This window comes from Tenrec ecaudatus, chromosome 12, assembly GCF_050624435.1.
Source record: "Tenrec ecaudatus isolate mTenEca1 chromosome 12, mTenEca1.hap1, whole genome shotgun sequence".
In the NCBI taxonomy this organism is placed as follows: Eukaryota; Metazoa; Chordata; class Mammalia; order Afrosoricida; family Tenrecidae; genus Tenrec; species Tenrec ecaudatus.
In genome coordinates, this window is record NC_134541.1 from 111,164,414 (window position 1) to 111,191,078 (window position 26,665).

At 55.8% G+C, this 26,665-nt stretch overlaps 2 protein-coding genes across 2 annotated transcripts; both read left to right on the top strand.

Moving 5' to 3' along the window:
- Positions 1 to 11,555: 11,555 nt before the first annotated feature.
- On the top strand, positions 11,556 to 19,109 carry LOC142422859 (mastin-like). Its single transcript, XM_075528091.1, has 6 exons — positions 11,556 to 11,591; positions 17,140 to 17,200; positions 17,411 to 17,591; positions 17,828 to 18,102; positions 18,697 to 18,842; positions 18,945 to 19,109. Exons 1-6 carry the CDS (start codon positions 11,556 to 11,558, stop codon positions 19,107 to 19,109), a joined length of 864 nt encoding a protein of 287 aa, XP_075384206.1.
- A 2,416-nt stretch (positions 19,110 to 21,525) lies between these two features.
- On the top strand, positions 21,526 to 24,819 carry LOC142422860 (tryptase beta-2-like). The gene is made up of 7 exons (XM_075528092.1): positions 21,526 to 21,547; positions 22,131 to 22,183; positions 22,929 to 22,983; positions 23,107 to 23,272; positions 23,355 to 23,620; positions 24,365 to 24,528; positions 24,655 to 24,819. Exons 1-7 carry the CDS (start codon positions 21,526 to 21,528, stop codon positions 24,817 to 24,819), a joined length of 891 nt encoding a protein of 296 aa, XP_075384207.1.
- Positions 24,820 to 26,665: the final 1,846 nt, after the last annotated feature.

The window sequence follows — 26,665 nt, forward strand, 5'->3', positions numbered from 1 at the left end:
CAGCCAGGCGATCACGAAACCTGGTACCTCGGGCACAAGACCTCGTGATGGTGGTTCACAGTGTGACAGCCAACCTCAAATGCATTGCCCTGGAGTCAGTCCAACTCAGAGGGCTTCCAACATGGTCAGTCTATCCAGAAGCAGACATCACGTCTCTGCTTCGGGGCTGCTGGTGGCTGATGAGCTTGTGTAGCATCCCTTTCGGTCAGTAAGCCCACACTTCACTCTGCCACCAGGCCTCCTTTGCAGCCTCCAGAGAGGAATAACGCCCTGTAGTTCTATTAGGTAGCAGAACAGGGACCAGGGTGTCCTTCGGGCATGCTCCAATTCAGGTCTTCAGCCAGAGGGGTGGTACACCTAGGTGGCTGTTACACCTGGATTGGCCCAATCTAGGCTAGGTGGGCTTAATTCAGCCAGTGGGGTCAACCAGTGCCATCGACCACACCTCCCAGCCAAAAGACCCAAAAAGGCCAGAACCAGGAGACCACCCCCTTCATTTCCCATTGCAGTCTCTCTCCTCTCTCCCTTCAGGACGCCACTTGTGTGAGGGTGCAGTCCCATGTTCAGTTAACTGTAAAACCTGAAACACCTATCTTTATAAAAACTCACTTGGATCACAAACCAGGCCTTGGCGTGAATTTCTTTGCTGTGAGAAGCCAAGAATCGAGGTATTCCCACCCGAGGAATCTAACAGTGATCGAGAAAAGCTGCCTGCCAGTCTCCGGGACTGCCCGCGTAGACGTGTGAGAACAGGAACTGGCGGATGGCTGTATTGTTCTGGGTCCCGCCAGGTTTCTGCCGTGGAAGGGTACAGCCTCCCAACTTGCCTTTTGTTTATCTTTTTTGGGGAAACATTTGCCTTTTCCTTATCTGGCCGGCTTCCGCCTTCCACGGGTCCATGGTTCATCTGAAACTCAGCTCCATGGGCATTCGGTGTGTGACCTGTCCACCTGTCCACCCGCCAATGTTGGGTATTCACAGGGGTGACTGTGATAGGCTGTCCAGACCTGGGACACCTGGCCCCAATCCACCACCTCCCAATCTGAACACACAGTGGGTGCCCTGGGGCTTGGGGGTGAAAGGTGTGGACCCCCCAAGGCATGACGCCCAGCCAGTGGAAGATAAGGCCAAGGAGAAAGGCCCTGCCCACCCCCATCCCATCCAGGGCCGACTGTCCATAGGTGAGGCTGGGTGGCAGGGGTGGGGTGGGCGGGTAGTCTCAGTACAAGCCTCAGCCTGAGCGAGGGATCCAGGACACCCACAAGCTATCCCCCTAGAGTTCCAGACGTATTTGGCCTCTCTGCCATCAACCCCACTCCGACTCCTGGCAACCCTGGAGGCCAGAGCAGGCTTCCCAACTGCCCCTCGGGGTTCCCAAGACTGTAACTCTGTACGGCAGTAGAAAGCCGCCTCTTTCTCCGGCAGAGAGACTGCTGACTTTGCCGTGAGCAGCCCAGCTCACATGTAACCCATGGGCCACCAGGACTCCTGCTTATTTGGATTACTGTCCCCTTTTCAGATAAAAAAATGACTCTGCCCCTGCCCCCCAATGCACCCAGCAGTTAAAAACTTTTGTACTGTGGCCCATAATGCAGGTTAAAGTGTGGGTATCTGCTTCTTTCCAGTGCTCTCAGGTACCACCCACCTGGTGAAACATTGATGTTGACTCCAGACGGGGGCCAGGGTGGGTGGAGGAGGAGCTTTGTCTTGTCTGAGAGCCTACTTCCCCAGGGGAGGGCTGGGTGTCTGCACACTGAATAAGGAAACTCAGTCTCCAAGGTCACCCTAGGGATGGAGGCGAGCTGGGAGAGGCTGGACTAGTACCTACTGTCTCTCTCCCGCCCCAAACAAGGACACCTTTGAAGCCCTTTCCCGACCCAGAGCCCAGCCAGCCCCAAGGAGACTTTCACAAGTGGCTGGGAGCCTGGCCCTGCTCCCCTTGTCCCCAATGGACGTCCGTGGTGGAAGAGACACAGCATGTCCCTGAGACTCCAGGACAACCAGACTGACTCCGGGTCCATTGTGTGGGGCCCGCTTGGTTTGGGTTCTCACTCATTATACAGGTAGAACACATTCATTGTTAAACTTTTTTGAAAATGTCAGTAAAATACACCCAGAGGCATAGAGGTGGCTCATCACCACAGTCAACGCAAGATGTGTTCCCTTCCTGGTGTCCTCTGCACATCCGGTCTTGCACCCCCTCAGACACTCCCACCTGGACCCTCCCCTCGGCTCCGTCCAGCCATATTGGGCACGGGCACGCAGTGGTCATGAAGCCTTCCTCAGGGAAGGTGCAGGCTGGTTCCTCCCAGCCCCTCCATCCTATCCTGTGCTTATGCTAACTTGGTCCTGGTCCCCAACTCGGTACCTTCCCCCCACTAGAATGCTTTGGTGTTTTAGAATGGGAGGGAGGGGAGAGACATCCAGGTCAGGGTCCCCAAGCCCCTGGGCGCTTCCCAGAGCCACAAAGGAGAAGTAGGTATGGGTGCTATCGCTACCCAATGCCACACTGCCTCCGTTGGTCACCAGAGAGACCCTGATGGAGGCAGACTCCGGCTGCGGTTCTGCTGGGATGTAGCTGGTTCTCAGCGTGTGGTTGTCGGTTCTCAGTGTGTGTTAGATCTCTGGTATGAGAAATACCTCGGTCCTTGACTCTGAAGCCTGGATTGTGATCCCAGTGAGTACTTACAAAGGATGGAAGAAGTTTCAGGTTTTACACAGGTGGCACTTCTCACCCACAGGTGGACTCCTGAGGCCACAGAAACCACAGCCTGGCCCCAGGAGCAGCTGGTAAAAGAAGGGCGGTGGGCTTCGGATCCTGGCTTTTCAGGGTCCTCCTCTGGGAGGCATGGTCGACGGTACTGGTTAACCCCCCCATTGGCTGAATCAAGCCCACCTGGTCTAGATGAGGTTCCACCCAGGTGTACTGGCTTCCTGTCTCAAAGACTTGAATGTGAGCCTGCCCTCCAGCCTGAAGCAGCTTCCAGCTTCCTAGAAGGCGGGAGGAAGGCTTTGCCCTGTAGAGGGACCCCTCAGCCCCCTAACAGGTTGTGATGGGCAGTCCAGGGGGTGGCTGGTCCTTGTGGGGCAGAGATGCAGCCAACAGCTCTCTGGCAGGAAGACCCTGAGTGCTCTTAGAGGGGGTGTCCAAGAGGGTGTCTTCACCAATGACCCCAAAGGCAGGTGGGAGAGGTGTGGGCAGGGTGCCTGTGATTGGGGTTCCACTCTTGGCCCCGCATGAGGGCTTCTTTCCAGAAGCCTCCCCTGGCCCTCCTGGCCCTCCTGGCCCCCATGACTCCGGCACGCCGAGCCTGGCCGTTTGCGCGCTCCAGAACGTACGTGGAGCGAGCCGAGGGGAGGGCGCACTGCTTTGTTTGCTCACGGGAAGGGAGAAAGTTGATTTCAGATCCTGACATGGAGAGAGAGCTGGGCACACCTGGGGCCCATCAGGTCCTGAAGTGCCACCCTCCTCAGAAGCTGGGACACAGCCTTGGCCTGGCACTGTGTGCCTCCATTTAGCAACCTCCGTGCCTAAGTTGAGGTGTTCCCAAGACCCCCAGGACTGCACCTGTGCCGTCTACCTGGGCAGCTCAGGGCTCCCCATCTCTTGCCCTCCACTGCAGCCCCCTATCTCTCCAGGCATCCCTCTGCCTTGGACATCCACAGCCACCCCCCACCGGGGCGACTGCCTTGCTTCATGCCCTCTCCTCACCCGCACGGCAGCCAGGTAGCTCATTCTCTGTCCAGGCAGGGGGAGCGCCTGCTGGGCAGCCGCTGTGAATCCCAGCACCCACGTTGGCTCACCTGGTTCCTTGGGAGTTCCCCCACAGCGTTGCTAGGGTGTGGTGGTTGGTGTAATGCGTCAGCCTGGGTTGGTTTTCTCAGTGTTGCATAAAAGTTCTCTGTCCTGTGACCTGACAGAAGGAGTTTCCCTGGAGGGGTGGCCTAAATCCAACACGAGAAGGGGTTTCCAACAGTTTACGGTCTCCATGAACTTTGTGAAGCACCCCGTGAATATACAGATGCTTTGGTAAAGTCATCTCTCTGTCTCTCCTGCATCCGATTCCTCTTGTCGCCATGGAAACTTCAGCTCCTGTAATGCCAGGTGGCAGCCTAGCAACTGACCTGCAGATCTGGGGCTCATCAGCCCTTGTATCTGGATGAGTCAGGAGAAGCCTCCTGCTCGATGCCTGGACCCACAGGTTTGAGACTTGCCACCTTCCACCATGACTGGAGTCAATTCCTTGAAATGAATTTCTCTCCCTATGCACACACACACACACACACACACACACACACACTCACACTCACACTCACACTCACACTTCACTCATTTTGCTCCTCTAGAGAACCCAGCCTAAGACATTTAGTACCTAGAGTGGGGTGTGGTTCTAATAGAGGCGTGAAATGTGGACGAGTTTTTGAAATCAGGTTATTCAGGTGTGCAGGCTGACAGGGTTTTAAGGTGTCTCGCACATAGTAAAAGCCTAGATGGTGTTTTGAGGAGAATTATGGATGTCAAAGGGGACGCTGGTGATGCCTCAGCCAGAGCGAGACAGAGACGCCTCTATGTTCCCAGAGGACACACAGGGTGCCGGCAGCGGAACACTGTAACCACGCAGCCAGCGCGCGTGTGCTTGGGGTGAAGGCTTGAAAGAGAACGAGGGCCACGCGATGGGCCTGTGGAGGAAGGATACTGCTCTTCATGCACAGGCCAGTCATTTGCACTGCGTCCGGACGTTGGGTGGGAGGTCGGACTTGCACGCGATGGACTGGGAGATCTGGCAAGCGAAACCTTCATGGGCCTGCATGCTTTTTCCTCGCCGTGTAGAGTCAATCATGGGAGAAAAGCGGTGGGCTTAAAGATGCGCGGGGTGAACTTAAAGATGTGGAAAATTCTGTAGAACAGGCTGAGCACACCTGTCTTGGAACACTCCCCAAGGACTTGGCGACACAATCTTTTGTGACAGCAGCTAAGCCTGGGACAGATGGCTGCAACCCTCACCGGAGAGAGCCCGTCGGCATCGGCGTGCAGGGAAGGGACAGAGCGAGAAGGAAAGAAGTCTGTCTCTTGGATTTCTGTCAGCAGGTCACCGGCCCCAGGGGCTCCGTCTGCTGGCCCCTGGGAAGGGGACAGGACCGTTCGTGAAAGAGCTCAGACAGCCATGTGGCTGAGGACAGAAGGGACACGAGCAGCAGAGCTGCCTTGAGTTCAGAGTGGGACCAGGCGCTTCCAAGAGTGGGGGGTCCAGATGTCAAAGACGGAGCTTCACCAACTCAGTTTCAGAGGCTGGAGGGGCTGTTCGCCAATGGCGGGGGGGCAGGGGGGGATGGGGACACAGCCCAAAGCGGAGGTGGGGGCTGCCACACCCAAGGGGGAGAAGATGGGGACCGGCCATGGCTTGGGGTTGGAGTCTCCACAAAGATGGATTGAGAGAGGGACGAGGTCAGTCAAAGCTCCAGTGGGCTTGGAAGGCCGAGCTGGGGTTCAGGCCAGAGGGGCCAACCAGCAGCATCCAGGGTAGTCCCCCTGTAAGTGGTGTATTGATCAGTTACCAATCATGATTTTTTGGGGTTCATACAACTCTATCACAATCCATACACATATCAATTGTGTAAAGCACATCTGTACATTCATTTCCCTCATCATTCTCAAAACATTTGCTCTCCACTTAAGCCCTTTGCATCAGGTCCTCATTTTTTTCCCCTCCCTCCCCGCTCCCCCTCCCTCATGAGCCCTTGATAATGTATAAATTATTATTTTGCCTTATCTTGCCCTGTCTGATGTCTCTCTTCACCCACTTTTCTGTTGTCTGTCCCCCAGGGAGTAGGTCACATGCAGATCCTTGTAATCAGTTCCCCCTTTCCAACCCATCCTCCCTCTACCCTTCCAGTATTGCCACTCATACTGTTAGGCAGACAAGCGCAGGGCTTGAAGATGTCCATGAACGCATGCCCAGAGAGCCAAGTCACTGGAAACAAATGAGCTGTGCACTGCACATGCTCAGAGGTTTAGGTTTCCCCTCAGTGGGCTTGGGTGGTCGCTAAACCTGGATTGGCCCACCTAGGCCAGGTGAATTCAATTCAGCCAATGGGGTCAATCAGGGGTCGTCCACCACGCCTCCCTGTGGAATCCTTGAAAAGGCAGGAGCCTAGAGTCGAGGAGAGAGGACTTTGTCTGCGTGACGCTGAGCAGCTGCATGGTCGGGAGGAGTCCTATGGGTGCCGTGTAAACCTGAAACTTCTGACTCTCATAAAACTCACTTGGATCACGAGCCAGGCTTCGGCGTGAATTCTTTCTTGTGCGGGGCCAAGGACCGAGGTCTAACTTTAGCTCCAGAGAGATCTAACAACACCACTGGTCCTGAGAGGATCATCTGCCCTGGATTCCCTGTGTTTCCAGTTCCATGTGAACCAGTGTACATCCTCTGGTCTAGCCAGAGTTGCAAGGTAGAATTGGGATCATGGTAGTGGGGGGGCCGGAGAGGAAGCATTTAGGAACTAGAGGAAAGTTGTATTTTTATTGTTGCTACATCGCACCCTGACTGGTTCGTCTCCACCCGAGACTCTTCTGTAAGGGGATCTCCATTGTCCTACAAATGGGCTTTGGGTCTCCACTCCGCACTCCTCCCTCATTCACTATGGTAAGATTTTTTTGTTCTGATGATGCCTGATACCTGATCCCTTCAACACCTTGTGATCACACAGTCTGGTGTGCTTCTTCCATGTGGGCTTTGTTGCTTCTCAGTTAGATGGCTGGTTGTTTACCCTCAAGCCCCCAAGACCCCAGATGCTATATCTTTTAATAGCCGGGCACCATCAGCTTTCTTCACCACATTTGCTTATGCACCCACTTTGTCTTCAGCAGTTGTGTTGGGAAGGTGAGCATCATAGAATGCCAATTTAATAGAAGAAAGTATTCTTGCATTGAGGGAGTACTTGAGTGGAGGCCCAATGTCCTTCTGCTACCTTAATACTAAACCTATAAATATATGCACATAGATCTATTTTCCCATCCTAATATATAAATATATTTGCATATGTACATTTCTTTATCTAGACCTCTATAAATGCCCCTTACCTCCCAGCTCTTTCCTCTATTTCCTTTGATTTTCCTCCTGTTCCACTATCATGCTCAGTCCCCACCAGGGTTTCAGCATTTCCTCTTGGTTACATTACCCTTGATCATGCCCTACCAGGCCTCCCACACCCTCCTCACCACCGATTTGGATCGTTTGTTGTTCTTTTGTCCCTGGGTTTGTTAACACCACTACCTTTCCCCCGCCCCGCAATCTCCCATGTCCCCAGGAACTATAAGTCCTGTTGTTTTTTCCTCCAGATTGTTCATCCAGCCTATCTTATTTAGACAGACCTGCGGAGATAATAACATGCACAAAAACAAGACAGAGCACAACCAAGCAACAATATGCAACAAAACAACAAACCAATGACAAAAAAAAAAAGCACAACAAGAAAGAAAAGCTTGTAATTAGTTCAAGGACTGTTTGTTGTCCTGTTTTCCAGTCCAGTCTGTTGGGGCACCACACCTTGGCCCCAAAGTCCACTTTCAGCAATCTCTGGGGACCTCGCCGCTTCATTCCCTTGCTGTTCTGTTGCAGGTCCTTAGTGTTTTGCCTTGGTGTGGTGGGATCAGATTGGGTGCAATTTCCGTACTGTGTCTCTGGTGTTGTCCCCTGTAGGGCTATGGGTCAGTGAGGGGCGTCATGTCTCAATTCCCATTTTTCTCTGCTTATTTTTTCTTCCTTTTTTCCCCTCTCTGCCTATTGAATTCGTGCTCTGCCTGTGAATTCTCGGATGCCATCCGGACCCCGTGGACCGGGCTCCCTCGTCAGGATGACGCGTCATCTTGTGCTGTCTCTCTCAAGACTTGAGCAGCCTTCCCCTTCAATTGTATTTGTGATCAGGGTCTCTTCTTACCTCAAACAGCCACCGCCTGTGACCTTGGTGACCTGTGACTGGACAGGGTGCTGTGCCTTGTGGGGGGTGGGGTGGACATTGCTCTGTACTGGAGGAGCCGTGAGAGTTGGCAGCTATACCTACGTGTGAGCCCAGGGCTGCAGTCAGGGGACCCAGTATGGTGTGTCCCTCTGTGCTTGCTCTCCCCGCAGCTCTGTGGGGGCCACCGGACAAGTGGAAATGCCGACTGTTTGATTGAATGACCCTAAATGACCGCGGGGAGACCGTGTGTTTATCACTTGCCCAAAAGACTGCAGGAGCCGATGGCTCTGGACCTTTGGATGGCCACCTGGGTGTCACCTGTCTGTGGCACGTAGCCACAGCATGTAGTCTGGGTAGGAAGAAGCTGAGAGAGGCCCTGGACACACGGGGGTGGGGTGGGGGTGGCCTGCTCTGATCTCTTGTCTTCCTCCTTCCCTTCTAGTGGCTGAAGGATTTTGCAGGGTCTTGGTCTTATCCTGGGAGACTTCGTGACGTCCTACACTACGCTGCAGCGAGTTGCTAACCACTAGGTCAGCGGTTCGAATCCACCAGCTGCTCCATGAGAGAAAGAGGAGGCTCTCTGGGCTTGGTGGCAGTGAGTTTCAGGGTTGTGTAGCCGTATTTGCCTATCTTGCTGCCGTGGCCTGGGCTCCAGCTGCACCGACACTGAGGGTCCCTGTCCACAGGGTGCTGATGTCTTCCCTCAGGGCCCTTGTTGAAGAGCCAAACCAAAACCAGACGCTCTGCCATCAAGTCAGCGCCGACTTGCAGCACCTCTGCAGATAGATAATACAAGAAATTAACAGTTAAATTATAAAGCAGTGAGACACTAGCAGTCCTTCAAGTTTTGAGAGCTGCCAGTTGCCAGTCCCCTTCTGTAGAGAGAGCTGGGCTATATATACCCAGGCAGCAAACAGCAAGGCAGGTCCCCAACTGTCACCAACTGTCAGTCCCCAGCTCCAGAGATGAACATTCCAATCGTGTGGGCTTAAAGGGACCTCAACTTACAGCGACACAGTCCACAGGCTAGGCAGCCCACAGGTAGTGTACCTCTTTAAACTGAGGCATGGAACAAGCAAGCCATTTATCCCTCTGCCCTTCAGTTAATCCTACTTGTGTTTATTGGCCAGGCTGGCACAATAAACTATAGCAGAGACCCTCACTCTTCACGGGCATAGAAAGCCTCATCTCGCTCCCTTGGAGTGCCTCGGGGTTTCGAACCACTGACAGCAAGTGAATCAAGCAAGTGGAGCTGAGTTGGGGGAAGAGAGGGGCTGAACCTTCTGAAGGCCAGAAGGCACGAGGCCACCCCCTTCCCCCAGGACAGGCTTCAAGGGGCCCTGGGAGCATAGCTGGTCACTCTCAGGCTGCTAAACGCAGAGCCAGCAGTGTGAGGCCATCTGTCCTCTGAGGGTGAAAGAGGAGGCTTCCTGCCTCCATAAAGACTTACAGCCTAGCAGCTCGCAGGGACAGTTCTGCTCTGCCCTGTGGTCAGCTGCCTTGAGTTGGTTTGGGCCCACAGGGACCCTGTGCCCAACAGAAACCCTGCTTGGTCCCAGGCTGTCCTCACCAGTGTTCTTATGTCTGCGCTCCAGGTGGCAGCCCTTGTGTCCATCCGTCTCGGCGAGGGCCTTCCTCTATTTTGGCTGCCCTTTTACTTTACCAAGCATGATGCCCTTCTCCAGCGACTGGTCTCTCCCGACAAGCTGTCTCCAGCATGTGAGACCGAGCCTCACATTCCTTGCCTCTAAGCCAAGGAGCACTCCGACCATCCTTCATCTGAGACAGAGCTGCCGGTGCCTGCTCTGTCCATGTTGGGTCTCCGGATGGGCAGGAATGACTGTGTGGGAGTGCGCTGCCAGCTTCGATGCCCAGTCTCCTGAGCCCGAAGGCAAGAGACCTCTGCTTCCCAGCCTCTGCTGTGCTGCACAGAGCTCCGTCAGCTCATCCGCAGGATGCTGGATGAATCCTAGTGTAGTCGTGGTTACACGTTGGGCTGCTAACCACAAGGTCGGCAGTTCAAAACCACCAGCTGCTCCGCAGGAGGAAGACGAGGTTTTCTCCTCCTGTGAAGAGTCACAGTCTTGGAAAACCCCAGGGGCAGCTCTACCCTGTCCCATAAGGTCACTATGAGTCCACCTCAATTCGAGGGCAGTGAGATTATTTTTGGGTGGGGGTGGGGGGGAACTGCCTTGTAGACTCGGCACTCTTCAGAGGGACTGTGCCCAGGGGGAGGTGTCCCAAAGATGCTAGGTGGGAATGGAGCTCATCTGGGCCCAAACCCCTGTCCCCTCCCCGCCCCCCCACCACCCACAACCAAAATCACTTCCATCAGGTCAATGCTGACTCATAGTGACCTTACCGGACAGTAGAACTGCCCCTGCGGGGTTAGAGGCTGTAGATCCTTATCAGAACCCACAGCCTTATCTTTCTCCCAAGAGCAACGGGTGGATTCGAACTGGTGGCCCTGAGGTAGCAGTTCAGGACTCCTAAACTAGCGTCGTTCCTCGGGTGGCCACTTGGTGGCGGCAGAGCCGGTCTGACCGCAGCACCGGATCCAAGGAGCTCCGGCACCTCCGCGGCTTCGCACGTGTTTCTGTGCCTCCCGGGCTGCTTTGCAGGGCGCGCGCCGGGTTACTTTAAACGCGTGCGGTTAAAAGGAAAGAGATCGCAGCTCTGCGCGCGGCGCGGCCTCTCTTTGGCCGGTCCTGAGAGTGGTGTTTAGTCCACAGATGGTCTGCGAAAGGGCTGCACCTGGCCGCTCTCCTGTCTAGAGAGAGGGGGAAGGCGGGGAGACAGACAGGGACGGACAGAGACAGGGACTGGGAGACAGGGAGAAACACAAAAAGGTACAGGGATACAGGGACAGAGGCACAGAGAGACTAGACAGAGAGAGGCACAGAGAGATGTAGAGAGACAGGGAGACAGAGAGAGACAGGGAGACAGAGAGAGACAGGGTCAGAGAAAGACAGACATAGAGACAGAGACCACGACATAAACACAGACATAGTGACAGGAAGACAGAAAAGGTGAGACCAAGAGAGAGACAGAGACACGGATGCAGAGACACAGTCAGAAAAAGGCAGGCAGAGAGACACAGAGTCACTGACAGAGAGACAGACGCCTTAGAAGTGTGTGTGTGTCACACACAGGCCCAGCAGTGACATTTTTTCACTGTAGCTGGGAGGATTGTGCAGCCAAGGGGACACCTCTCCCACTCCACAGCCACCCAGTGCCACTCAGCGTCTGTCCTCACCCCTCTCTGAGCCACATCCTTGGCCCACACGCGGGGAGCCAACCAGCCCTTCCACGTCCCCTTCCAGATCCCTGGCACTGTCTTCACGGTCTGGACTCCAGTCCTGGTGACCATCAGGATGAAGGGTGGGCGTCCCTGTAGCTGAGCCGGTGGCCTGACTTGAGGAGGGCCACAGGCCGGAAACTATCCCGACAGGGGACCTGCCTGGACAACCTGGGCGCAGAGGCTTCCCTGTGGTGGGTTCCTGCATGCGCAGGCATCCCCTGGGAGCATTTCCCCCCCCCCCCCCCCCCCCCCCCCGTTCACTTCGGGGGAGGAGCAAACTCTATTTCTGGCGACAATGGCCCAAGGTGCGCTGCTGCCGCTGGAGGTTCAGGTGAAGAAGTGAAGTGAGGGGAAGTGCAAAGCTGCACGGGCGGGGGCTGGGATGTGGAGTGCTAAGCTGCCACCAGTATCGCACCGCACAGAAGTGGCCTGTTGTGTCAGGTGCATCCAGCTGGTTCGGACTCACAGTGCCCCCATACACAACAGAAGGACACACTGCGTGGCCCTGCGCCGTCCTCAGCCACACCGGCCCTGTGTTTGCATCCACCTCTGCAGCTACGGTGTCGACCCTTCTGCTGTCGGTCTGACAAACAAAATGTAAACCTACCCAAACTCACCCCCCTCGAGCCCATTCAGATCCATGGACATGGTCGAGGTCAGAGTGGAATTGTGACTTTCTCAGACTGTAACTCTTTTTGTATTTTTCTCGGATAATATTTTTATGGACACATCTTACTCATTCCAATGTGTCCCTTCCCTTCCCCTGCAGTTCTGTGTTCAATCCTATCAGTGGGACTTTACACTCATCAATGCTATCAACAACTCTCCCCCCCTCCCTTTCTGGGAGCTCTCACTCCTATCAGGGAGACTGTAACTCTTGATGGTAGTCGAATGCATCATCTTTCTCCCAGGGAGTGGCTGTTGGTTTCGAACTGCTGACCTTGTGGTGAGCAGCCCAACCTGTAGCCCACTAAGCCATCAGGGTAAAACAGACAAGCTCGTTGTCATCTGGTCAGTTATGACTCACAGTGACCCGATGGGACAGAGTAGAACTGCCTCCAGGGGGTTTCTCAGGTTGTCCGTCCTTACAGAGCAGGGAGCCTGATCCGTCTCCCTAGGAGCGGCTGGTGGTTTGGAACTGCTGACTGCTTAGCAGCTCAACGTGTAACCCAATGTGCCTTCATAGACCTGCAGTTACCCTTCTTGGCCCACAGGGTTTTCTTTCTGCTCCCCCCACCTTCTTACCAACCCCTACCCCCCCCACCCTCCCCAACAAGGCAGAAGTTCAGACAAAGGTTAGGCTGTAGGTTGAATTTCCTGTGTCCAGGAGCACCAGGTGACAGGTGTTGCCGGCTCAGTCCAGAGCAGAGTTTAAAATTGAGCTTGTCAGGTACACATTGGACTGCCTACCACAAGGTTTGTGGTTCCAACTCAACAGCCGCTCCCAGGGAGAAACATGAGGCTGTCTGCTGCCGTAGAGTCAGTTTCAGAACCCCACGGGGACGGTTCTGTTCTAGATGAGTCAGGATCGACTCGCAGAGTTTAAGTTCTTTTCAAGTTGATGAGTCAAAATAAAATTTAAAACAAACAAACAAACAAACAATAAACAGCCCTCCAAACTCACCGAGTCAGTGTCATTGAGTTGATGCGGACTCAGCAGTCCTATGGGAACGGGTAGAAGGCCCAGGTGAGTTTCAGAGACTCACTCTGTATAGGGGCAGAAAGCCTCATTGTCTCTCTCAGAGTGGCTGGTGGTTTTGAACTGCTCACCTTGTTGGGCTGATAACCTGTCAGGGTTCCTAACGATGGATACACATAAAAAGTGGCCCACTCCTCATTGATATTTCTATTTTTCAATAAAAACATCCAGTCAAGAAAAACAAGCTCTGAATACTCTTACTATAAAGCAAAACCAACCTCACTGCCATCGAGTGGATTGTGATTCATAGTGACCCGGTGGGACAGGGTAGAACTGCCCGGTGGGTTTCTGAGACTGTCGCTCTTTACTGGAGTAGAAAGCCTCATCTCTCTCCTGAGGAATGGCTGGTGGTTTCGAACTGCTGACTTAGTGGTTAACAGCCCAGCACATAATCACCAGGTCACCAGGGCTCCTTTGGTTACTATTAACTGTCCCCTTCCCCCTAAAAAACCTCATTGCTATTAAGTTATGCAGACTCACAACAACCCTATAGGACAGGGTAGAACTGTCCCTTGCGGGTTCCCAAGACTTCTCTTTTTGAGAATAGAAAGCCTGTGTTTCTCCTGAGGAGCAGTTGGGGGTTTTGAACCACTAACCTTGCAGTCAGCAGCCCAATCCCTAACCACTACGATAGGGTTGCGATGAGTTGGAATCCACTCAGTGGGAATGAGGGTTTTTGTTTGTCTGTTTGTTTTAATTTTGAGTCTTGTGGTAGTTAGATAATCAGGTCTCAACTTGAGGCTATGATGGATGAAGGGTTGGAGTCCTGCCTGTCAATCAGGCCGCAGCCTGGTAATCCCTCCCTGTGGGCGTAGCCTTCTCATGAAGCTTCTGGGACTTAGCCTTTCCTCTCTTCCTCCCTGGAGGCAGGACACACACTCTCTCTGCTACACATGCCTGTTGACAAGCCACATGGACACACACTGATGGAGCCAGGGCCCTGGAGCTGGAGAAGCCACAAGGAGACCCATGCCAGCGCCGAGATGCTTCCACCGCCACTGGATCCCCAAGACTTCCCACCCACTGGCCTGTGATCTTTCTGCATTTGGCGTCATTGCGTGTGTTGCGTGAGTCTGAAGAGGAATCTATAGATTGGGATCGGACATATGGGCTTGATCTGGACAGGGCTGGGATGTTTTCTTAAAATACAATTACTCTTTGATATAAAGTTCTCTCTTATACACACATGCGTATCTTTGGATTTGTTTCTCAGGTCCACGCGGACTGACACACGAGGCATGGCGTTGGGTAACCTCTTTGGCGTGTTAAGGAGCAAACATGTCCCTCTGAAGACAAGCTGAGCCTGAGCCACGCCGTGGCATGGCACTGCCAGCGGCCGCATTGGCATGTGAAAGCTGGGCAGTGCATGAGGCAGAATGGGAGGGTCAGTGCCTGGTGATGGTGCCGAATATGGGCCCACTGGAGGAAGGAGCTGCTCGTTTCGGAAGAAGTCTGGTCAGAATGCTTCTCAGAAGCAAGAATGGGGAGGCGTCCTCTCATGAACTTTGGGCTCACCAATAGGAGAGACCAGGGTCTGGAAAGGATGGTGGAGGGTGACGCGGGGGGTCAGCGGGAAGGAGGAAGACCCTCAGCAAGGTGGATTAAGTGGCTGCAACCATGGGCTCTCGCCCAGCAGTGATTGATTGTCGGGGTGGTGCTGGACTGGGGCACGTTCCGTCCTGTGGCACATGAGGTTCTTATGGGTAGGGATGGACTCGGGACATGTAGCAACGACAGAGGGGGACCCCTGCAGGTAGATCGGATTTGCAGGACTCAAGCTGCATCTGGACGCTGAGAAACTAAGGTTTGGTGACAGCGCCGCTGGTGAGAAATATGGCATGGCACTTTATCGCAGGGTGCAGCTTTCTCGACAGGTCGGTCAGTTTCCAGACAGAGTCTGACGTACATAAAACCATCAACGATTATGTCAGTCATTCTCAACATTCTTCATGTGGTGGTGACCCCCAACCATGGAATTATTGTCGTTGCTACTTCGTCACTGTCATGTGGCTGCTGTTACGAATCGCCATGTAAATATCTGATAGGCAGGATGCATTTTCAGTGTGGCAAATTGGACACAATCAAACATCATTAAAGCATAGTGATTAATCACAAGACAAGATGTAGTTAGCTATTGTGAAATATTTATGTGTTTCCTGATGATCTTAGGGGAGCCCTGTGAAAGGGTCATTTGACTCTCATGGGGGTCGCGACCCACAGGTTGAGAACTGCTGGAATCTATCCACGCATGAGGAGCGGGTCTCTGTTGCTGTGCTTGGGGGCCATGGAGTCCTTCCGACCCCTAGCAGCCCTGCGGCCACAGGATGAACCCCTGCCCGGGCGAGTGCCAGCCTCACCCTGCTCTGATGTTTGAACTTACGCTGCACTCACTGTGTCAATCGCCTTAAAAAATATATAGATATATAGATATAGATATATATAGATATATAGATATATATAGATATATATAGATCTATCTATCTATCTATCTATCTATCTATCTATCTATCTATCTATCTATCACTGTATTCAATCTGCCTCCTGATGTCCTTCTCCAGGGACGGGTCTCTCCTGACAGCCTGTCCAACGCCTGTGAGACAGCCTCTCTATCCTGGACTCTCAGGAGCACTCTGGCCGCACTTCTTCCCAGACTGATGGCTCTGTCCTTGGAGCGGCCCCGGGCATGCGCCCTGTTCCTCTCCCGGCCCGCAGTTCAAACGTAGCCATCTCTCTTTCGTCTTCGGAAGATCTCAACTGGCACGCATTCTCAGGAATTGATGGTACAAGAGTCGCACCATGTCTTGGTCCTTCTCCCTCAAGTTCATGCTGAAAACATCCACTTTCCATCTAGACGTGTCTGTGTGTGTGTGTGTGGGGGGGGAGGCTTAATTTCCAAGCCTCTTGAGTGGATATTTTCATCTCTTCTCAGAAAGAAATGGCTCAGCTGCCCACAGTGGTCATGCTGCCTGTCCCCAGACCCTGAAATGTCTCCTTTCTGGTTCTCATAGATGTGTTTGGAACGATCTCATGCGATCTCTGACCTCTGTGGCTTCTCATGGGGTGGTGGTGGTTGTGGGGGGGGGGCGGCGCTGAGCCTTCCAGGAGCACAGCGATAACATGGATGGGGAGGGGGTGCTCTCCAGACACGAACCTTGGGGCAGGGATCGGGACTTCCCACACTTGTCTCAGGACCGATCACTGGCCCTCAGCCCCATCGCTTCCCCGTCTGACCAAGCAGCTTATCTTCCTGTCTGGGGCCGGTGGACCGCAAGTGTGGGACTGCGATCAGGTTCAGCTTGGGGGCTGCGCCTCGGAACTGACCCCTGTGTGGCTCATCTGATGTCAGCCAGACCTTGGGACCAAGATCCAGACCTACAACCCCTGACCTATTGAGGTGAGTTATCTCCCAGGGAGGACTGGGGCTTCATCCCGACAAACAGGGCTAGAGGGCAGGGGAAGCTCACCACACCTGGCCCTGGAGACCCCCACCTAGTGTCTGAGTCCAGCCTGGTCCTGGATGCCAACCCCAGCACTACTGGGTGGCTGCTCCTATGAAACAACTGGGGACACTGGGATTCTGAGACACTTTGTCTCCTTCCTTCCAGCTTCTGGAAGCTGGCACTTCTGCCCAGGAGCTGAGTGTGGGCTGCCTGCTTGAGACTGGTGACCACATTCCCAACCCATCTGCCCTTTCTTAGGTTGGGGTCAGCCTGCAGGGGGAATGGGACTGAGGTCTTACAACCTGGCCCCCACAGCACCCAGACCTCGGCCCCAATGTTTCCCCTTTGAGCCCCTGCCCTTGTCCAATTTCTTGTCTTCCCAGTATGCTGGTTTCTATTTGTCCACCTGTGCGCTGTCCCTCCTCTACTCAGCCACCCAGCACCCAGCTCTCTGCTCAGCTGAGAAGACAGGCCATGGTTCCTCTAGCAGGAATCCCCATCATCATGCTCCTCCCCCTGAAGGAGAAGCCACACCTACCCCCAGGCCCCGCCCCAGGAGAGGCTGCCTCCCCTAAAAGCTTCCTGGGCTGGAGAATACATGGGCTTGGAGAAGGGTCAGGGCAGAGAGCTGCAGGGCCCTGTAGAGGTGAGGATGCTGCCTGCCCACTCCTGCCCTCTCCTTCCCAGAGCCTGGGGTGGGAGCCTCTCCTCCTCACACAAGAACTCCCTTCCCTCCACAGATGCTGTGGCTGCTGTTGCTGACCCTCGTCTGCCTGGGGGCCTCTGTGCCCATGACCCCAGGTGAGTCCTGACCCCTTCTGATGCCCACCCTCACCCTGAGCCTCTATCTGGTGTCTAGGGAGCAGGGCTGGGGTGGGCGGGGGACCTCATTCATATGTGTCTGTCTACCTCCTTCATGCCTGCACTTGGGGAGGGTCTGAGCAGGAGGCTGAGCTGAACTCTGGGCTGGGAGGGCTGGATCCCTGATGACCCCTCACTCTGCCTCCCCAGCTCTGGGCCCAGAGACTGAGCTTGTGGATATTGTGGGGGGACACGATGCCTCAGCTGGGAAGTGGCCCTGGCAGGTTTCCCTGTGGGCCTACAGTGGGCAAGATGACTACTGGATGCTCAAATGTGGGGGCTCCCTCATCCACCGAGAGTGGGTGCTGACTGCAGCCCACTGCGTGTTCCAGTAAGTGACCCCTGGACTCAGTCCCTGCACCCTGGTTGATTGACAGCACTGGGGGTCATGTGGTGGGTGTTGTGGAGTTTCCTGGGGAGTGGTGGCGGCTGCAGCCCTGGGTCCTGGGGTCCCCCTCTCCCCACCGAGCGAGGAAGTGCTGGAATCTGAGGGGCAAGCCCAGCTACTGCTCTCTGCCTCTGCTCTGAGAAACCTCTGGGCTCCCCTCCCCCACCCTGTTCCCCCAGGAAAAGGTTGGAGCCTCGGCATTTCAGGGTCCAAGTGGGACAGGTGAGGCCCTTTGAGAGCAACGTTTTTCAGAAGGTGATTGAGATCGTCCCTCACCCCAACTACAACCCTGCGCGGAGAGGAGAAGGCGGCGGGGACGTGGCTCTGGTCAAGCTGGCAGCCCCGGTGGTCCTGTCTGATCGAGTCAAGTTGGTGGCCCTCTCCCACCCAGGCTTCTCGGTCCCTGCAGGCACCAAGTGCTGGGTGACCGGCTGGGGTGACATCAAATTTAATGGTAAGAAAGAGGGGCAGACTCTGGGGGGACCCAGAGGACATTAGTCCAGCCTTCTCCTAAGGGGTCAATATCGTGGGAACCTGGAGGATGGGTGTGGGCGGGCTGGATTTGGGCTGCCCTGGAGGATGAGGCGAAGGTGCAGAGACCAGACCAGACCCAGTGATGGAGAGACAACCTGTGGCCTCTCTCTGCCCCAGGCCCTGCACAGCCTTCTGGGTCCCTGTCCTCCCTGCGTCTTGAGGGTGGGTGGGGGATGGGAAAGGAGGCTGAGCGGGACTGAGGGACGCGCTCATGGTCTCTTCCATCAGTGCTCCAAGTCTGCGCTGACCCAGGGCCCGACTCTGCACATCTGGGGACACACTTGATCTGACGGCTCCGTCACAATCCCACAGGGTTAAGGAAGCTCGCCTTGACATTCCTCCAGGGGAGCTGGGCATTGTGTCCCGAGGGTCCCCGTAGGAAATCCGAGGCTTCGTGCATGAGCCCCTCCCGTGTAGACTCAGCCTCTGCAGTCGGACAGGCGTCGGGAGAGGCTCAGTGGGGGAGGAGCACGCGTCCTTCTGTCCTTTATGCTCCTGCTGCTTCTCCCTGCAGTGCATCTGCCCGAGCCCTACCAGCTGCAGGAGGTGGCCGTCCCCATTGTGGACGACCTGGTCTGCAGCCAGCAGTACAGCAAGGTTGGGAAGGCCATCTTGAAGGACATGCTGTGTGCCGGGAGCTCTGGCCGGGACACCTGCCAGGTGAGAGCCCCACATCCTGCCATCTGTCCTGGTGCCCTCCTTGTCATCCTTCCTCCAGATCCTCAGGGACACTGGAGCTCCCACCTGTCTTTCCTCCCACAGGGAGACTCGGGGGGCCCCTTGGTCTGCTCCTGGAAGGGCTCCTGGCTCCAGGTCGGAGTGGTGAGTTGGGGTGAAGGCTGCGGTTCTCCCGCTTTTGCCGGAGTCTATGCCCGAGTGCCGTACTACCATCACTGGATCGGCCGCTACGTCCCTCTATCTCCTTGAGCTTTGAGCAGGGGCCAGGAAGCTGCTGACAGCACAGACTGCCCCAGATCCGTGGAACCCTCCACCTGGTCCGCCGCTTCCTTCTCTGAGAACCTGTCTCCCCCTTCAGAGTGCTGTCCTAGGTCACCAGCTGGAAGGGACAGACGCAGACACTGGGGACCTCCCAGAGCTAGAGCAAAGGTGGCCTGGCTCCCTGGCTCCAAGTTTCTCTCCCTTCTAAGTCTCAATAAAATACGTGAGCAGCAAGCTTCGGGTGGACTCTTTTCTTCCATGGGTGTGGGCAAGGGAGCCAGTAGGTTGTACCTTTCTGGGGGCGGGGGGCAGGTGATGGAAGGTGAGCGGGCTACACAGCAGTGACTGATTTCGGGCAGAGCGGGGTGCGTGGGTTCTTCTGCTGAGGGAGAAGGAGTTTCCTGCCTGGGATCTTGGACCACAGCTAGGTGCTCTCCCAGCGATGGCTCCAACAGCCCAAGGACCCGTTCTCTCCCTCTTGTCCTGGGAGACAAACTCAGTCCTCTCTCACATGATACTCACGGCATGTTTGGGAGACAGAAAATCACCGGGCTACATGAGTGAATCATTCTCAAGACCGTGTCCAGGATGCTTCCAGAGCCCAACAGGGGTGTCTGGGGGCAGAAGCTTCTCCCCTCTGCCCTCTCTGGCCAAGCCCGCCTGGCCCTCTTCCCCAATCTGGGCAGAAGGAAGCCCATCTCATCAACTGATGCAAAGCCTGCTGAGCCAAGCTCAAGGTTTAGCCCCCTCCTCCCTTTAGACCAGCGGTCCTCCACCTTCCTCATGCCGCCACCCTTTCAGACGGCTCCTCATGTGGTGGTGACCCCCCAACCATAAAATTATTTTTGTGGCTACTTCATCACTGTCATTTTGCTACTCTGATGAATCGGGCGACCCCTGTGAAAGGTCGTTTGACTTCCAAAGGAGTCATGGCCCACAGGTTGAGAACCTCGACTTTAGAGCAGCTCCTAAACCAGGCAGCCCTGCAAGGGTTTGGGGGCAGGCCCAGTCTCCCTTCTTCAACTCCTGGTGCCTCTTTGGCTGGAGGTGGTCAAAGAGGAGACATGAAGGGACAGAAGCTCTTCCTGAATGTGAACTGTTACTTGGTGTTACTGCCCCCTGCTGGAGGAGGACCATGCTGCGTCCCCCTTCCTCACTGCCCTCCATTCTCCCTAATGCTCAGGGGATTTCCAAAGGCTGAGGTGAGAGGTCATGTGGTCCTTCAGGCGGTGTCTGTTCCCACTCACATTAGATCCAGTCCTGGGGACACTGCAGAGTGTGAAGTCAATATAAAGTCCCTCTCTCCCTGAGGACGGAGACATTCCTGGCCATGGGCACTTGGATCCCTGGGGATGGTCAGTGCCAGGCTGGGGATAGCAGTCCTACATCAGCAGCTCTGTCAGGTGGGGTCAGGAAGGACGGGACCCTGAGGGCTGGCACAGCCCAGCATTGGGGGCGAGGGCAACAGGGTCATTCCTGATGTCTCTTCCAGAACAGCGGACAGTCTCCCCACATGAACCCAGCCTCCACTCCTGATTCCTGGGGCAGACAGGTCCCCTGCTCTGGGCTGGTGACAGGGAGGGTTGGGCTCTGAGTGGACCTCTGTTCTCACTGGGGGCTCATCCTTCCTACCCTCCATGTCCAGTGCCGGGGCCAGGGCTCCGGGGAGGCAGGGCACTCTGGAGAGTCCTTGCTGCCCAAAGAAGGGGCTGCAGTCCCATGGCCACTCTGCAGACAGGCTCCGGGGGAGGGAAGCCAGCAGGGTCCTTGCTGTCCTGGTTCGTCAGGTGCTGCTGCGTCAGGTGAAGGTCCTGTCCCATCCTTGTAAAGATCTGGTGTCAGGGGCCTGGGGTGCAACCCTGGTGATGGTGGTTCTCCCCCAGCCTCTGAGCACACCCCTTAGAGCTGGGGTGTCCATCTCACATCCCACCACCCATGCTGATGGCTCCAGGAGACACACACACACACACACACACACACACACACACACACACACACACCCCTATCTCCTCACTGTCACGGCAGTGCAAGTCTGCCTCTCTCCCAACCACAGTCCTGAAGGCTTCCCGGGGCCACCAAAGTCAGCCTTGCCCCTGCACACAGCAGCAGGGAATTCCAGAGAATTCCTAAATCCACATGCTCTTCGGGGTAAATGCTGGGGGGTGGGGTGCGGGGAGGTCATGAGCTCTCTGCTTCTGCCTACATTCTCAGCAGAACCAAGTCCAGTTCCCAGGGCAGAAACATTCTTCCTGAAATGCAAGTCCCAGTACCATCCCTTCCCAGTCTGCCCCTCCCTTCCTCAGGTCTGCCTCCTGTGACACCTTAACCCCAGTCTCAGGGTCGGTAGTTTCTGCAACAAGGTCCAGGGCCCCTACAGAGGGGCAGCGGTGAGGAATTGAAGGGAATGTCCAAATGCAACGACCAAGGTACGTCGTATTGTTGCTGTTGGTCCCAGGTGCCATCAATCAGCTCCGAATCACAGCGACTGAGGCACAAGAGGAGGAACCTCTGCCCGGTCCCTCCCCACGCTCACACTGTCCTCCTGTGCGAGCCCCCAGTTGTCACCTGCGGTCCATGTATCTTGCCTTCCTCCTCTTGGTTGTCCCTCTACTTTACCAAGCAGGAATATACTTTTATATATAAAGGTATAAAACTGGTTGATAGTTTCGTTCAGTGCAGGATACCTACCGTTGGATCCAGGGTTTGTAATACAACCGTGGAGTCTGTGGGGACAGGACCAGGGAGTGGACACCGGTGGGCAGGGTTCCATTCCACCGTCACTTCCCACACGGAGGTTCTAGCTCCTTGGGAGGCCAAAGACTCCAGTTATGGCCACCTTCCCAACAGCTGGTCTACATTCACGTTCACAGTCAGACAACAGTCACAGGCAGGGAGCAAAATGATGCAGAACCTAGAGCCTTCTCTCCAGGGCACATTCATTTAGGATGAGAACGTGGATCTATCCCCAGGCTCCTGGCATCTGTCCCCTCTGAGACACCCTGGGCCCAGCTCTGAGAGCAGAGCACAGACACAGACAGGAGGCCCTGTGGGAAGAAGACTTGGTAAGGAGGACGGTTATCTTGGTCACGGTTGTTCTCAACTTTAAGAAGAGATAGCCCCCAGGAAAGCGAGAAATAGCCACACACTCAGAATTCACAGTCCTGAAGACCTCAACACGATAGATTTGTGGGGAGCTGGGTGTGTGTGAGAGACTGATAAGGTTCTTATCTTATTGAGGTTACACGAAGATATCAATTCTGGAAGAGAGGCAAGAAAGGACGCAAAAGAAAGGCGATTGAAATATAAAATAACAGTTCAAGATGGTTCCCTGGTCTGAGCCATCAACAACTGAAATATGAAAATTGGGAGAGGACGGGCCAGGTGACAACAAATCCCACAGGTGGATGTAAAAGGCTCGTCCAGACAGAGGCTGTATCCCAGGGTGGAGGGAAAGTTAGAAGAAAAGGGAAGGGTCCATTTATCTTCCAGGTGGGATGGGGGAGGAGGGATGAGTCAGACTGAGGGCCCCTCCCTCCCACCCCCCTCCCCACCACCCAGCAGAGGCAGGGGCACTTCCTGGCCCAGTGCACTGTGCCCCTTGCCTGACTCATCCCTCCTCCCCCATCCCACCTGGAGGATAAAGGCCCAGGGAGAGTGACCACAGGGCACAGAGAGCAGAGACTGGCCAGGGTAGGTCTCTGCCCTCAGAGGGCTTGGTGTCTGGGGGAGGCAGTGGCTGAGCCTTAGCCTTCTGAGCCTGCACCCCAGAGACACCTGGCCAGCTCCCCGCCCTCTTTGCTCCTCCAGATGCAGACCCTGCTGGTGCTGCCCCTCCTGCTGGGTCTGGCCAGACCTGCCCCTGGTGAGTCTGGACTTGCCTCTCCCTACATCCCATCAGGGCGGGGGTCAGGGACACCAGGACTGTCCCAGCTGGGGAGGGTTGTACCAGGGCGGAGCCCTGACGCCATCCTCTCCCCATGCCTAGCCCCTGCCTGGGAGCGAGCGGGCATTGTGGGGGGCAAGGAGGCCCCCAGGAACAAGTGGCTTTGGCAGGTGAGCCTGCGGAGGCACGATCACTACTGGGAACACGTCTGTGGGGGCTCCCTCGTGCACCCCCAGTGGGTACTGACTGCTGGGCAATGTGTCGGACCGTGAGTACCAAGGACTGGGTTCTGGGGTGCCAGGAGGGGCTCTGCCCATGACAACCAGTTTCCAAACATCCCCTCTTATCAGGGAGATTGAGGAGGCCTCAAAGTTCAGGGTGCAGCTGGGCGAGCAGGACTCTTACTGCGAGGACCACCTTCTGCCAGTCAGCAGGATCGTCGTGCACCCCAACTTCTTCACCCCAGAGTTGGGCGCCAATATCGCCCTGCTGGAGCTCCAGGACCCTGTGAACATGTCCAGTGATGTGCAGGTGGTCGCCCTGCCGCCATCCTCGGAGACCTTCCCCCCTGGGACACCGTGCTGGGTGACCGGGTGGGACGACGTGGAGAGTAGAAGTGAGCATTAATGGTGGTAGGGAGCTAGGACCCAGTGACCCCCTCTACCTGTCCCCCCATGACAGTTGGCGCAGCTCAGAGTGCAGGAGCCCTGGGGTGGGGAGCAGGGGCCCTACTTGTCATCCTTTATTTGTGCACCTCTGACCCGTTTTCCTGTGCATGAAATGGGTCTGGAGGTAGGTCCTGGGCTGGGGCCCCTATAGAGTGAACACAGATCTTAGGGTCCACCTGGAGGGTGGCAGGGATGGGTGGACAGCCCCTGCCCAGGCTGTGTGTCAGGGAGCAGTGCTGACCCGAGCAGGCAGGTCTCAGAGCTTCTAAAAGGCTCCTTCTCATTCCCCCCTGATCAGAGCCAAGCGTTGGAATGCCTTGCATGAGCCTGGGTCCTGCTGGGCGCCCCCTGGTCTGTCACACAGACCCCCCTCGGCTGGCTGTCACTGGAAGGACCAGGAAGAGGCTTCCCACACCCCCATGCTCAGAGGATATGCTCTTCCCAGAGGGAGGGGCACCGGGCAGGTGGAATTCAGCTCTGCCCTTCACATCATGATGCCCTACACAAACCCTGGGGGTCCTCCCCAGCCTGGGCCGTGTCTGACAGTGCCCCCCATGTTGTGAGCCTGCTGGGAAAGACATGCACAGCAGAGAGTTCCCCCATCCCGTGTGCTGTCAAATACACTGTGGGGGCCAAGACCTTCCTGGGGCGGTGAGAGCTAAGGATGGTCTTCATCTCCTCTTGTCCCCCAGCCCCCCTGCCATCACCATTTCCTCTGAAGGAGGTGGAGGTGTCCATTGTGGAAAACAGCCTCTGTGACACCAAATACCACACTGGTCTCACCACTGAGGACAACATCCACATCATCCAAGATGACATGCTGTGCGCTGGGACGGAGGGGCGAGACTCCTGCCAGGTGGGACCCCAGACCTCACTGCCCACAGCACCATCTTCCACCTCCCCACATCCCTGCCTGTCCCCATCCCGAACGATGTGCTTGTCCCCTGCTTCTTGGGCCAGAACTGACCCTCCACTCCCCTAGGTTGACACTGGAGAGGCCCTGGTGTGCAAGGTGAAGGACACCTTGATGCAGGCAGGCGTGGCCAGCTGGGGTGAGGGCTGTGCTGAGCCTGACCGGCCCGGGGTCTACACCCGTGTCACGAACTACCTGGACTGGATCCACAGCTATGTCCCCAAGGAGCCCTGAGCTCAATACACAGAGCCACCAACCCATCTATCCTCACACCTCAGCTTGCTGCTCAGGGCCTCCCCTGATGTCCCTCCCCTCCTGGCCCCTCTGCTCCTGGTACCTCCCTTCCTCACCTGCCCAGGTAGCAGAGGTGTGGGAGCCGCTCATCTACTCCCCACTGCTGTGTGTCATTAAAGTGCATGGAAAGCAGGTGACTTTTGTCATTGTGTGTCTCATGGTGGGTGTCACTGGGTGTCCAGGGCACAGAGTCAAACCCATTGACTTGGAGGAAACCAGCAGCAGGAACAGTTTGGGGTGTGGTTTTAAGATCACAGACGGAGCAGGAAGCAGGAGGGCCCGTGTGCTGTCCTGGGAAGTTTGTCCAGTTGATGGGTCCTTTAGATAAATTGTAGTTCATGGTACACGGTCCTGTGGGTCTGACAGGTGCACAAGCCAGGGGTCCCTGTGACAGCCTGGACATAACCGCCTCCCCTGCTCACACTGCCCTCTCACTGCCCGGGCCCTGGTCACCCATCTCCGCTGAGCCCTGCTCCTCACCTGTCCCTGGCGACAGTGCGGCCTTTTCCTGAATGTTCCCTAGTGGGAGTCACCAAAGGTTTCTGAATTCTAGAGAATCCTTGTATTTTATCCCAAGAAGCCAGAATGGGCCTGTGCAGGTGGAGGCAACAGGGCGGGTGGAGGACGCTACCAGGAATTTCCTCTTTTCTGGCCAGATCCCTGAGAACGATGCCCATTCAGGCAGGACAGCTGACAGATAATGGAGCGTGGGTTTTAACGGGGGACTGAAGCCGGGTGCCTACAGCGCCAGGCTCAGCTGAACAGGCTGGTTTGGGGCTGGTCCAGGGTCCTTCTGAGAGCAAGGACCAGGTGGTCTGGCCCCTGCTGCAGACTCAGCCCGGCCTCCAGCATCCCCTCCAGGGTTTGAGGGAGCTGTGACCTTTATGGAAGCCAAAGGTCAGGCCTCCTCCCTGGTGCCCAGGTGGGTTAGAACCAATGACCTGGTGAGCAGCAGCCGAGTCCTTACCCACCAGGCCACAGGGCTCTGAGAGCTGCTGGCCCAAACCCAAGCCTACAGGTGTTTGGAGGCCAACACGCGGGGACCCCCCAGGCAGTAGAACTCCCCAGGTCTCTTGAGCCGGTAATTCCAGAGAAGCTGACCTCCAGCCTTTTCATTCGCTAGCCATGCTTAATGCCCAGTGCCACCTGGGCTCCTTGATAAAGGTCCCCTGGCACTCCCCATCAGCCCAGCCCCCGGTTTCCCTGCCAACACCCCCTCAGAGGAGCACAGTGTGGCTGGTGCAAGATGCATCCTACGTCGTGAACCAGCAGCTACACTACCCAAACCATGGCCCCCTCTAATCTAGATAGCACACCGTGTACTAACTCGTCTTCCTTCTGGGGGTCCCTCCCCCAGGCAACTCCTGAGCTGGGAGGGGGCTGCTGGGCAGGCAGGAAGCGGGCAGGGCTGGTGGGGTGCTGGTGACCAACTTTTGTACTAGAACAAGGAGCCTTGGGAGGAGCGCTGGTGTTGGAGTGGTTATGTTCACACTGCTAACCACAAGGTCTGAAATTTGAAACCACCAGCCACTCAGCAGGAGAAAGACAAGCTTTCTAGTCCTGGCCAGAGTTGCAGTCTCAGAAACCCACAGGGGCGGATCAGTCCTATAGGCTCACTATGAGTCGGCATCGACTTGATGGTGGTGAGTTTGGTGTTTCAGAAGAAGCCTTAGAGAGAGGCCCAATGGGACAGCAGTCCACTGGCTGTTGGCGGTCAGTGGCTTGTGACACCGCCCCCTGAGGAAGCATGTGGCTGAGAGGGTTCAGGGGTTCCTCTCTACAGCAC